The sequence below is a fragment of the Trichosurus vulpecula genome, chromosome 2, assembly GCF_011100635.1.
Source record: "Trichosurus vulpecula isolate mTriVul1 chromosome 2, mTriVul1.pri, whole genome shotgun sequence".
Taxonomy (NCBI): Eukaryota; Metazoa; Chordata; class Mammalia; order Diprotodontia; family Phalangeridae; genus Trichosurus; species Trichosurus vulpecula.
The window spans coordinates 329175885-329189725 of record NC_050574.1 but is presented as its reverse complement, the minus strand read 5'-3'; the positions used below and the strand labels follow the sequence as shown (position 1 = coordinate 329189725).

At 36.7% G+C, this 13841-nt stretch overlaps 2 protein-coding genes across 3 annotated transcripts in view; one reads left to right on the top strand and one right to left on the bottom strand.

Annotated features, from left to right (window-relative positions):
* FYTTD1 (forty-two-three domain containing 1) overlaps nt 1-808 on the bottom strand; it is a 47055-nt gene extending 46247 nt beyond the window's left edge. The window contains exon 1 of one of the 2 annotated variants that reach the window (XM_036745571.1): nt 575-808. In XM_036745571.1, coding sequence (XP_036601466.1) covers nt 575-674 — 100 coding nt within the window. In that variant the 5' untranslated portion in view covers nt 675-808. The remainder of the gene's footprint in view (nt 1-574) is intronic. The other variant, XM_036745570.1, reaches the window with a different exon arrangement.
* A 147-nt stretch (nt 809-955) lies between these two features.
* The window catches only part of RUBCN (rubicon autophagy regulator), a 74841-nt gene continuing 61955 nt past the window's right edge, over nt 956-13841 (top strand). The window contains exon 1 of the mRNA XM_036744670.1: nt 956-1481. The gene's annotated coding sequence lies outside the window, so the exon portion shown is untranslated. The remainder of the gene's footprint in view (nt 1482-13841) is intronic.

Genomic DNA, 13841 nt, shown 5'->3' with positions numbered 1-13841 from the left:
TTGGGGCGGAAAAGAGCAAGAACTCCATCCGGACTTGTGGAGTCAAAACGCCGGGCCAGGAGAAAGGCTCCGCCGAGGCATGAGCTCCCGCTCCGCTTGGACCCACGGCTCCTAGGGACCCCCCTCCAACTGCCCCCCCCGCCAGCAACTGCCCCTCGGTTTGGATAAAAACCACCCGGTTGCCCCCACAAAACAAAGTGGGAGAGGGAGAAGAGGGGCGGGGGGGGGAATCTTCCCTGGAGGTTGGGGGCGGTCCACCCCGTGAGTGGCCCCTCCCCTCCCAAACCTCAGGTTCAGCTGCGTTTCCAGCGTCTTCTCCCCAACTCCCCGTACCTCTCCGGGGGGGATCCCAGTCCACACACCTCGACCCGCACTTGGTATCATCCCCGACCCACTCCGTTCCCCCCTTCTAACCCCACGTTTGGTCCGGCCCGCCGGCTCTCGACAATCCCAGTACTTGGTTCGACCCGGGAAGCCAACCGCCCCTTCCCCCATAAACTGGGGCACTTGGTTCCACCCACTCACTACCCGCCTCCCCCCCGGCCCCTCGATTTGGTCCGGCCCGACCCCTCACCCAGAGACATATCAATCTTATCGAGGTTTTCGTGGCTGCTGGTCTTCAACGGCGGCGGAGTCGCCACCGCGGCCGCCATCCCGACGCCGAACCCGTTCATCGCTCTAAGTGTCTTCACAGGAACTTGCCACTGGGGAAGGCCTGCGTCTCGACCCGGCCACCTCCCACAGACTGACTGAAACAAGTAAAGCAGAAGAAGCGCGCAAGCGCGGTGGCGTCCTTACCCTCCCACTCGGCGCAGGGGAGTGGTGGCGGGGAGGGGTGGGGAAGTGGGAGGGGTTGTAAGGGGGGCAACCATCGAGAGGAGACTGCGGCAAGAGAGGCTCCGCTTCCGGGTTTCTTTTCTGGCGTCCCCCGCAGGCCGGTAGGAAACACAGCAACGCTTCTGTCGCGGGTGGTATCCCAGGAGTCGTATCGGCTTATAGGGGTCGTTCCTTAGCTAAAATTAATTGCGCTCTGAGCTTCTCCGGAGGGGAGGGGAGCGTCTATCCATCCACCCAGAACTGCATGCATTACAAGATATGATGTTGCTTCGATCTCCTTTTAGTACCTCCAACTGCAGCAAGACCTCCCTAGACTATGGTACCTGCAGCCAGACTCCTGCACCTCTGCACTGCATTGCAGCCGCTTCCAGGTGCAAAGGGGGACCACGGTGGGGTCCGGGTTTAAGCTAGCCCCGAGTCAAAGCCTTCCAACTGAGAGAAAGACCTGTGGCCAACGCAGCTCTCCACTCCATTCTCGCTCCTTTCAGGGTTGTTTGTTTCCCCTGCAATAATTTAACGTCTCCGAGTCTGTTGTAGTGACAGCTCATGCATCACCTTCGTATTTCTTGACCATTCTTCATCTGGTCATTTCATAGCATGTCGCATAGTGACTTATAAAGACCTCATCCTCTCTTGGGAGAAAGGTAGGTAAATTCTAATGTTTTATGTTCGGCTTTCCTCTAATTACCTTTCGGATTTGGATTCCAAGGGTTTCCCTTTGATTTCTAGGAAGCCCATAATTAAAATAATGATGATGATCCTAATTATTAATGAGGATAAATTGAAGGAATTTTATAACACTTTACAAAGGCGCATTTTAAATTAATTAAAAAATAAATTTTTTAACATCTGATGGACTTTTGTATGCTCAAATTTTCCCTCAATTGAAAATGTGGTTGGTATTAACTGTTCCAGAGGACTAATGATGAGACATGCCACCCACCTCCTGATAGAAAGGCAAAAGACTCAGAGTGCTAAATGAGACATTTTTTTTGACATGGCAGTGTAGAAATTTATTTTGTTTGATTGTACATGTTTGTAACAGATTTTGTTTTTCTTTTTCTCAAGGTGGTGGGAGGGAGAGAAGGCAGACTTTTGCTGTTTAAAAAATATATAAATTAAATTCAAGCAAATGAAATTGTAATTGGAGTAAAAACGTTAAGAAAAGACAATCTCAAACATTTGCATCTGAGGTAGAGGGGAGGGGGGAGGTGACATGCATTTTGTTCGTACAGAAATCTCTTTCACCTTCCTCACTCCCATTGTTCACACCTACAATAAACTGGTTCTGCAGTAACTGGCAGATGTACTTATACACTACACAGAGATATCTGAAAATCCCAATAGCGTCACTGAAGATGGCTAGATTTAGTAGTATCAGAGTGTCACCAGGGCATATGTTAGCTACGCCCGTGTTATTTTCCGTATTCTCAACAGTATATTATCCATCATTGGGGATTTTGTTTGAAAAATTACAACATAAAGTTTCCTACAATGTCAATTCCCTTTTGGCTAAGGAATAAATGTGGATAAAGTGGTGAATCTGGAATGCAGCTATAGCCCATCACCACCGTTCTCATATTATGGCTGTAGCATAGGACATTTTGGTGGGGAAAAGTCTAAATATTGAAAGCATCAGCAATATTATTCCATATGTCCAGGATGACTGGAGTTAAGGTGAGTGTACGCTGGTTTATAGCTAACAAACGGTAGTCTGCAGAGAGAGTTTGGCTTGCCTGTTGAGGTTGAATGGTTTATACTCTGTTAGGGTCGTCTTAGCTTCAAGGGTCTAGTCCTCAATTCCAGAGGCTGGCTTTTATTAGCCCATGAAGTGGTGCTTAAGCTCTGTGTGATTGGTTCACACTAACCCAATTCACAAGAGACCAATTCATAAAAATCAGAATGACATTTTATAAATTTACAAGGAAAAATATAATTGCCAAGTGGACCAGATGCTTACTGATTTCATCGGATCGGAGCATTATTTTTTTCTCATTAAAAAAGCCAAAATAAAATAGTAGATTACTTTGTGAGAGTAGTGTTTGTTATGATTCACATTTATGTGGTTCTTTAAGGTTCATAAAGACTTCCTCATATATAGAGATCCAAACAAAGAGTTGGAGGAACTTAAGGATAATGTGTTATACGTTCAGTCCATAATGACTTAATATATCTTGCCTGTGTGGTAGTAAGACGGTAGAGCACTCTTGTCGATCAAACAGTCATTCTTGTCTAAGCAGTTCTAGACAAACATTGACAAATTCTTTGTAGATACTCATGCAGAACCAGGCCCCACGTCTGTTCTATCAGTATTATCCTAGATTGTTACATTAGATTGATTATTACATTTTAATCTTTTGCCAAGTTCTGTTTGAAAGCAAAATTTTGGTCTCATCAATCAAAATATATTTATCATTTAATAAGCACCTACTGTATGCCAGGCACTGTGTGAGGTACTAGAGATCCTACCTAGAGATCCTAGGACAAAAACAAGGAAGAATTCCCTGCCCCCAGGGAATTTATATTCTGCCAGACAAGATAATTACTAAATGAGAGTGAAGGAAAACAAGTTTTGAGGTAAAAAGAAGTGAGAGAGCCACAGTGTATTACAGGAGGACAGAAAGGCGTCATGAGAGTGACAAGGCTTGGTCTGGACCTTGAAGAATACGTATGATTTGTATAGGTGGGGAGCATTTGGGAATGGGAGGGATAGAAGGCTTTGCAGCCATAAGAACACACTGGTTCTTATGCTTTTTTTTTAAACTTATGGCACCATAATCTTTACCATGAAGGATTGTGACACATTAAGCGTTTCAGTTGGCAACACCTTGGGAGACACTTTTATGCAATTTCTCTTCCACAAGAGCTACTATTTTTTTGAAGTTCTTTGCATGTTCAAGGTGTGTCATGTTTTGAGGATAGCGCATACATAGAACAGGCAAGTTTTATTAATTTTGTGAATGTATGCTTACCATCCAAAATATGCCAGGTTAAATTAAATTCATATCAAACAAAATTATTATAAATTTTCTTTAATCTTAAGTAATATACCATCCCAAATTCCAAAGTACACTTTTTGATAGGCAACAAAAAGAGCATTAAAAAAAACATAGTGGGGACAGCTAGGTGGTGCAGTGGGTAGAGCACTGGCCCTGGAGTCAGGAGGACCTGAGTTCAAATCCAGCCTCAGACACTTGACACATGTACTAGCTGTGTGACCTTGGGCAAGTCACTTAACCCCAATTGCCCTACCTTCCCCCCTCAAAAAAAAACATAGCAGGAGAAGACTATAAGACACCTTCGTTGTTGTTATTGTTCAGATATTTCCAACTCTTTGTGATGCCATTTTGGGTTTTCTTGGCAAAGATACTGGGATGGTTTGCCATTTCTTTAGCTCATTTTACAGATGAGGAAACTGAGGCACACAGGGTTAAGTGACTTGCCCAGGGTCACACAGCTAGGCAGTATCAGGCCAGATTTGAACTCAGGATAATGATTCTTCCCAACTTCAGGCTGAGTACTCTGTCATACACTAAGCCACCTGGCTGCCTGAGGCATCTTTAAGGAACAGTGAATATAAGACTTTGAGAGCTAATGGTAGAAAGGTAGATTAGAAATAGATCATGGAAGGGGATTTTGAGTTCAGTGGCATAGGAAATACTTAGCTAATTGAAGCTATTAGGATGCTCAGAGCAGGGCAGATACTGAAGGCGAGGAAGCCATCGAGGAGGTTGGTGTATTAGTCTACAAGATGTTATATGATAGTGTTCAAAATGGAAAGAGACATTAGAAAGGAAGTATCAACAGGACTTGGGTGACCGAGGGCCCATGAAGGGGAACTCCCCTGAGCTTCCTCTGAAATCTATAAGCAGATGTTTACAAAAACCCTGACACCCCAGGGAGAACAGGCTGACTTCCTCCATCTCAGCAATCAAGTAGGGACCCTATTATCACAAGTAGCTGTGACCAGACAGGCAGTGACTAGGGTAGCTGGGTTTAAAAAATTTTGATGCATGAAACCCACATTAAACTGAATAGAGAGGGAACGTGAATAAGGCAAAGCAAATCCTTTATCTCCTTTTAAGTAGCACCTCCATGATCTCCAGCCTAGAAGGTACGCAGATGCAAAAATCAACTTCAGTTGCAACATACATTTCTAAAACCTAAAACACATTTTCAAAACAGAAGGAATGGGAAAGAACACTTTATTTTAAAAACAACCTTTTAAAAAGAATTAACAGACAAGAGGCTTTCTCTTTAATCCAAGGAGGACAGGACAATGGTTTATTTGGTTAATCGTGGCAATATTAATCTCTAGATTTGCAGAAAAGATGTCTTTAGCTTTAGCTTTGATGCAAGTTACTTTTGGTACCAAAGATTTGTATTCCTAAAGCTAATTCTAGATCCTCCTCTCTCAAAATATCTCACTCCCTTCACCTTCTTCCATGTTATGGTAGACATAATACTCAATACTTCCACAGGTGGTCAGCTTTTATAATGATTTCTCATATCTTCAGTTTCCAAAAGTGACCTTTACTAACTTTATCTCCCAGTTTTGACTGTATTCCTTTGGTTGAGGGGTGGGGTTGCAATCCCCCATACATTGCCTATATACACCAAAGTAATTTAATTTGCTTTACTTTGAAGCTTATAGGACCATGCAGTTATTTACTAGCACTTGTGGGAATCTACAAATAACACCAACAGAACGTATTCAATGAATATGGATTGTTGTACAACTTAATTTATCCTACTATGATACTATGAATTGTGGGTCACCACAATTACTAACTAATCAAAATTGCAGGTAACCCAAAGAACCGTGAAGAGAAATGATGTAAAAACAATTATAGTAGTAATACCTAACATTTAAGAGCATTAAAGTTTGTAATAGCTCTTTGTATATTATTTAATTTCTCAAACTCCGGATCACTCTTCTCATAAGAAAAGATTGACTAATATGATCCTGAACTCTGAAATTCCCTGATCTGATCCTATCCTCCTGTCCATCCATCTTTCCATCTCATAATTCCTAAACCTATTCTTTGTCAACCTGTGGAACTCCTTACACCTTTTTGTTCTCCCAATCCATCAATTCAGCTCTGGCATCTGTACAGGCTCTCTTGGTGATATCATCAGCTCCCATATGTTCAGATATCATTTCTTTGTTTTTGTTTTTGAGGGGGTAGGTATCATTTCTATGCAGATATTTCCCAGATATACATATCCAGCTCTATGCTCTCACTTGAGCTCCTATCTCCATCCCCATCTACCTTTTGGACATCTCAGACAGGACATCTCATAGGTATCTCAAACTCAATGTGTCTAAAACAGAATTCATTATCTTTTCCCCAAAACACTCTCCTCTTCCCAATTTTTTTATTCTGCCGCTCACCCAAGCTCATACTTTTCCTTTATTGATTTTTACTTTCTAAAATGGAGTTAAAATGTCTATTTCATGTTTTGTTTATTTGAGTTTTTATATTTATATTTTACCCATTTCCTTTGAATTCTTGGTTTTGCTAGCTTATGACTGTATAGAACATATTCAAATCTTTTTTTTTTTCTCTGTTGCACATTCACTTTGTTAATTTTTTTTTTACTTTGGTAATTTGATTTTCCCCTCTTTAAAAATCAGGTTACTTAAAGGTTTATTGATTTAGCTCTCCTTCAACTTTTCCTTTCTGTATTTATTTACTTATATTTTATTTATTGCTTTGTTTTTGGTGAGGACTTATGTTGCACATTTAGAAATATCAATTTATTTTTACTTTGCACTAAGAAATGACCAATACGATAGATAGATAGAGAAGCACAGAAAGATTTACTTGAACTGATAAAGAATGAACAGAGCCAAGAATATTTATATATGTGCAATGACTACAACAAGGTAAATGGAAAAAACAGCTATAATCAATCAATCAATATTTATTAATCATCTTCTCAGCTACAATCAATCAATATTTATTAATCATCTTCTCTGTGCCAGGCACCCTGCTAAACAATTGAAGGTGAATGTTGCAGAATTATAAAGAACAAACATAGCCCTAAAGAAGAGATATGAGAAGATACCTCCCCCAACTCCTTTGAGGAGATAGGGGGTCCATAGGTGTGGAACACTGATTATATTTTCAGACTTTTTCAGTGTTTTGCTATTTTTTTCCTCTTCTTTTGAGTGAATGAGTGAATTGGGTTTAAGGCTTGGTTTTTGAAAGAGAAATCTAGCCAGTAAACCAGAAGTTAAGCAGGCAGCCTTCAGCTATGGAAATGGAGCACAGAGGCAGAGGCAGCAGGTACTCACAGGTTTTGTTTGTCCTTCCTTCTGGAAGAGGACCATGACATCAGGAAAATGATGACATGACTTTCACTTGACTTTGGTTTGAGTGAGGGAGAACACGTAGATTGGTGAACGGAACCCTGAGGGTCTTCCCCTCCCAGTTTGATTTTTTTTTTTTTGATTAAAGGGTCCATCCCTTGATCAACTTCTTAAAGAGGCCTACTCACTGAATGGGCATTACCTTACTCAGAGTGAGAACCTGAAAAGACTTTAGCCTGAAATGGCCAGGGCCTGGGCCATCTCCAGTCGTCCTGATGAATATATGGTCACTGGACCCAGATGGCTACATATATATATATGTGTGTGTATATATATATATATATATAGAGAGAGAGAGAGAGAGAGAGAGAGAGAGAGTGTGTGTGTGTGTGTGTGTATTAAGATTAACAAGGTCAAAAATTATGTCTAGTTTAATGACTTTGGGAGAATAGAGTTGCCTGTTTATATCCTTTGACATTTTATCTATTGGGGAATGCCTCTGTTCATATACGTACATATATACATGCATGCATTTATGCATGTATATCAATTTCGTATGTATCTTGAATATCAGACTTTCATCAGAGAAATTTGCTGCAAAGATTTTTCCCCCAATTAACTGTTTTCCTTCCTAATTTTAATAGTAATTGCATTACAATGGCTTTTCAATTATGTAATCAAAATTGATTTTTATTTCCTGTGCTTCTATCCCTTCTTTTAGTCAAGAAGACTTCCCCTTTCCTTAGCTATGAAAGATATCTCCTTCCACCCTCCTCTCATTTGTTTAGAATATGACCTTTTGTGTTAGGTCATATATCCATTTGGAGTTTATTATAGTATATTATATAATATATTGATATAAACCTAATTTTTTTCATACTGCTTTCCAATTTTCCCAATATATTGTGTTGAATAGTGAATCCTTACCTTGATTTCTGTCCTTGGATACATTAAACTCTGTGCTACTGTTCCGTTGCTTCTGAAACTTACATACCTAAGCTGTTTCATTGATGAACTGTTCTGTTTTTTAACCTGGTACCAAAATACCTTGATTACTGTTTTTAAGTATAGTTTGACACCTGGTATGTCTACCTAGTTCCTATTTTTCATACTTTTCCTTGAGAATGTTGAACTTTGCTTCCTCCAAGTGAGTTTTGTTATTCTTTGGTCTAGTGCTATTGGTAACCCTTTGGTGATTTGATTGGTATAGCACTAAATCTGTAGATTATCATCATTTTAAAGATTTTGGCAATAAATATATCTTTAACTACTTGTTTTCCTTTATTTCTTTAAAGTATTTTGTAGTTTTATTTATATAGGTCTTGTATGAATTAGTAATTCAACTTCTAGATATTTTATATACGTTCTATAGTTATTCTGAATATAATTTTTTTCCCTAGCTCTTCCTGCAGGGCTTTGTTAGTACTATACAGAAAAGCTAATGATTTTGTGAGTTTATTTTATATCCAGTTACTTTCCTGAAGTTATTAGTTGTTTTGATTAATTTTTAGTTGAATCTCTAGGGCTCCCTAAGCAAATCATCATATTATCTACGAATAGTAATAATTTTGTTTCCTTCTTACCTATGATTATTTTCTCAATTTCCTTTTGCTGTTTTATTACTTGGTATAGCTAATAATTCTAAAACTATTATATTAAGGAATAGTGACAATCTATGTTTCTAGAGTTTCTCTGTGACAGTTAATGCTTTTTCTTGGTTTTCCATAGAGATTGTTTAACACAGGAAAGAAAGACCTGTTTATTATGTTTTCATGTGTGTGTTTTAATACAAATGCTCTTATATTTTGTCAAAAAGCCTTTTCTGTGTATGTTGATATAATCATGTGATTATTATTGTTAGTAATATAGTCTATTATGTTTCTGGTTGTCTTAATGTTGAACCAACCCTGTATTTTGGGTGTAAATCCAACCTGACCATAATGAATGATCTTTAGCCTCTTTGTTAATATTTTTTTCATTATTTTTGCATCAATATTCATTAGAGGTATTAGTCTAAGTTTTCTATCTCAATTTGTATTTCTCTGATTTGTGTATCAGGGCCATTTTTTTTTGTATAAGGAGTGTATTAAGGTGCCTTTTATATGTATTTTTGCAAATGAGTTCCATCTGAGGGAACTGTTCTTTTATTTTTTGTAGATTTCACCTGTATCTGAATCCATTTGTGGAGTTTTTTCATTGAGAGTTCATTTATGGCTAGTTCTTCAATTGTTTTTTCAGTTCTTTACTTCTTGTTCCGGGTCTTTTATGCCATGCGTTTAAAAATCTTCATCTACTTTGTTTAAATTTTTAGTTTTGTTCACATATAATTGGACAAAATAGTTTCTAACAATATCTTTTATGTCTTTGTCATTTGTGATTCTTCCATATTCATTATTTATTTCAGTTTATTTCATTATTGGATTTCGTTCATTGTTTAAATCAAATTAGCTTATGGTTTGTATAATTAATTAGTCATTAAAAACAACTATTTATTAGTCTAGCGGATTTTTTTCAATTTTATCTATTTAGTTTTCAGAATTTCTATTTTATAAAGGTGTTTTAAATTGATGCTTTTCTAGTTTTTTTAAAGCTTGTATGAACAATTCATTGATCCTTTTTGCCTTAATAGCCCACTATATTTAGGCTTTGCTTTAGCCATGGTTTTATTCACTGTCTGCTTATCTTTTTACCAGACACCTGGCTGCTTAGACCAGAATCCATACCCCTGAGGACTTAACCATTTTATTCTCAGAACTCTGGACCTGAGGGCCTTGTTTGTAATTGGTATTCCTACTATCTCTTAACCAGTCAAAGAGGGACCCTATCCCTGCCACCTTGCCCCAACCCCTTTATATTTCTGGAATCATAATCAAATCAATTCTGTCGTTGTTACTGGAAAGAGTGTGTCACTGTACCCGTTCCCTTATGGCTTCACCCAATATCCCAGTAGCTTTCCTATCCAATTGGACATACCATCATTTCTTCTCTATGTGCGATCTTCACCTATTTGGAATGCCTATTAGCTTCTTGAGAGTAGGTACTATCTGCATTTATAGTTTCTATTTGTATCCCTAGTGCTTAGCATAGTTTGTGGCAAATAGTAAGTGCTTAAACAATGCTTTTCAGTCCTGTTTGAATTTGTTACTTCAAAGTTGAAGGTCTCTTCTTGCAGCTTACAAAATTTGTTGTTTGGTATTCATTAATAAATATCAACATTTTCTTAAACAAAGAAGGCTAGAAGTTGCACATGAAACTTGTGAATCTGCTACATACTTCTTGCTCCTTTTAATATGTACTATACTTGGTACAGAAATATTTTGTTATTCACTCATTCATTCCTTTCTATCAATTCCACATATATATCATGGATATCAGAACATATACAATAAATTTGCTACGAAGGTTTTCTCCCAGTCTTTACCCTCTAATTGCATGCTTTTAATTTTGCAAAAATAAAGATTTATATAATTTGATTTATGTAATCAAAATTGACTATTTTATTGCCTGTTATTCTCTCTATCCCTATTATAGTTAAGAATACTTCCCTTATCCATCCCCTGCCCAAGTACTACTTAATGGTTATTTTTTGGGCCCTGAGGGCTTAGAGTGAATGTAAATAGTACTTGTTTCTCTTTCAGTCAGCAACCCTGAGGGTCTTCCCCTCCCAGTTAGATTTTTTAAAAATTTTATTAAAGGGGCCATCCCTTTGATGTTGATTTCAATCTAATTCCTTCCAGATTGCTTTCCAATTTTTCCATCAATCTTTGTCGAATAGTGATTCTTAGTAGTTTGTGCACTTGAATGGATCAAAAACCTGCTACTATGTTTAGTTTTTTTCTGGATCTTCTGTACTTAATCTGTTTCACTGAGGAAATAACATTTTTGTTTTGTTTTTAGCCAGTACCAAATTGTTTAAATATTATTGCTTTTAAGTATAATTTGAGCTCTGTACTAGTATGTCTATTTAATTCCTACTTTTTTCATGTTTTCCCTTGAGAACCTTGGCCTTTTGCTCCTCCAGATGATTTGTTACACTTTTTTTTTCTATTTCTATAAAGTAATTTTTTGACAGGTTGGCATGGCACTAAATCTGTAAATTAATTTATGTAAGTATTATCATTTGTATTATGATAGTGTGGCTCAACCATAAATAATTCTTCTCCCATTATTTAAATTTTCTTTTATTTCTGTAAAGAATGTTTTATAATTATGTTTATATAATTCCTTTCTGTGTGTCTTTGTAATTGGACTACTAGGTATTTTATATGTTGTTGTTCAGTCAAAGAGTGACTGCATTTGGGTTTTTCTTGGCAGATACTGGAGCGTTTTGCCATTTGCTTTTCCAGCTCATTTTGCAGATGAGAAACTAAGGCAGACAGGGTTAAATGACTTGCCTAGGGTTACAGAGCTAGTAAGTGCCTGAGGCCACATTTTTTATGTATTCTGTAGTAACTTGTAATGAATTTCTTTTTTTGTGTCTGCTGGGGTTTGTTGATAATATGTAGAAAGGCTGATGATTTGGGTAGTTTTATTTTATATCCTGTTGTTAAAGGAAAATTCTTTGTTCAATCTTTTGCCCTAATTAATGAGGTGAAACTTAGGAGAAAGAGAATTAAAAGGAGTTTGTTAAAAAAAAAAACAAAACAAAACATGTCAAGGTAGCAACATATTGAAGAGCTGATCACTAGAGATTAGCAAGGGATTCAAGATGGAATCAGCTTTTATTGATAACTTTCATAATGAAATAAAGACAATTTGATAGGTCCACCTCAGTAAAAGGGGATGGGCCATTGCATTTCAGCTCCTCCCCAATTGCTGGTATATGCCAGGTAACAGGTGGGGGGATGACCAACAGGTAGAGTGTGACCAGGTACTTCCTGAATAGCAGGTAGTACAAAAGCTGCAGACTGGGTGACATCTCCCCTAATAGAGACTCCCTTAACACTGATTGACAAGCAGGACTGGGAACCATGGAGTCACTGAGTCAACATAACTTTCAATACTGTTACTTTATTGAAGTTATTCATTTCTTCCGTTCATTTTAATTGAATCTCTAATGATCTCTAAGTAACCATATCACCTGCAAAAAAGGATCATTTTATTTCCTTTTTGCCTATGCTTATTCCCTTACATTCTTTTGTTGCTATAGAACTATATCAAATCTTATCTTAGAACTATATCAAATCAAAGTTTTAGCAATATACATCTTTGTTGTATTCTTCATCTTATTGGAAAGGCCTCTAGTATTTCTCCATTACATATGGTATTTATTCTTAGTTTTAGATGTAGACATTACCATATTAAAGAAAGTTCCATTTATTGCTAGTCTTGGTAGTGTTTTTAACAAAAGTTGGTGTTGAATTTTTATCAAATTATTTTCTATTTTCTATTCATCTAATCATGTGATTTTTATTTTTTATTATCAATATGGTTTGATGTGTTTATAGTTTTCCTAATATTGAACCAATCCTCCATTCCTGGTATAAATCCAACCTGATCAAAGTATATAATCTTCTTAATATTTCACTAAAGCCTCTTTTCTAATAATTTATTTAATATTTTATATCAAACTTCATTAGGGATATTGGCCTATAGTTTGCTTCTCTGATTCATCTCTCCTTAATTCATGCATCAAGACCATATTTGTAATATTAACGAAATTTGGTAGGATCTCTTCCTTTCTTATTTTTGCAAACCGTTTATTTAATATTGCAACTAATAATTCTTGAATGCTTGGTAGAATTTACTTGTAAATCCATCTAGTCATGGGGATGTTTTTCTTTAGGAGTTTATTCATGAATAAAGGTTCAATTTCTTTTTCTGAGATTGAGTTATTTAAATTCTCAATTTTTGTTCACATAAGTTAAGTATTTTGTACTTTTGTAAGTATTCATTTATTTAATTTTTTTTGTTGGAATACAATTAAGGAAATAGTTTCTAATAAATTCCTTTACTTTCTCTTTATCTGTGATGAGTTCTCCTTTTTCATTTTTGATATTGGTAATTTTGTTTATCTCTTTGAATTTTAGAATTCCTATTTTGGTATTTAGTTGACGTGTTTTGATTTGTTGTTTTTTCTAGTTGTTTTATTTGCATGTCTAATTCATTGATCTGTTTTTATTTTTTCTCTCTTTTGTTAATAAAAGTGTTTGTAGATGTAAATTTTCCCCTTCAGATTCTTTGGCTGCATCCCAAAAGTTTTAGTGTGGAGATTTATTGTTGTCATTTTCCTCATTGAATTTATCATTTTTATGCTTTGTTCTTTGATCCACCAGCTTTTAGGATTGTTTAGTTTCCCTTTATGTATCCTTTCTTTAGAGGCATTTTGTTGACTGTTATTTTGATTTTGTTGTGATCAGTAAAGGAAGTCCTTAATATAGTTGTTTTTGTACATTTATTTATGATGTTTTTATGCCCCAGCACATAATCCATTTTTGGAAAGACATCATATACAGCTGAGATATATATCATCTTTATTTCCAGGTAGTAATTGACAAAGATCTAACTTTTCTAAAATTGTTTTCAGGTCCTTAACTTCTTATTTACCTTTTATATAGATTTGTCTAGGTCTGAATGGGGCACATTGAAACTCCCAACTCTTATAGTTTTACCATCTCTTTCTCCCTATAATTCAATTAACTTCTCCTTCAGATATGTAAATATGATATCATTTGGCACGTAAATATGT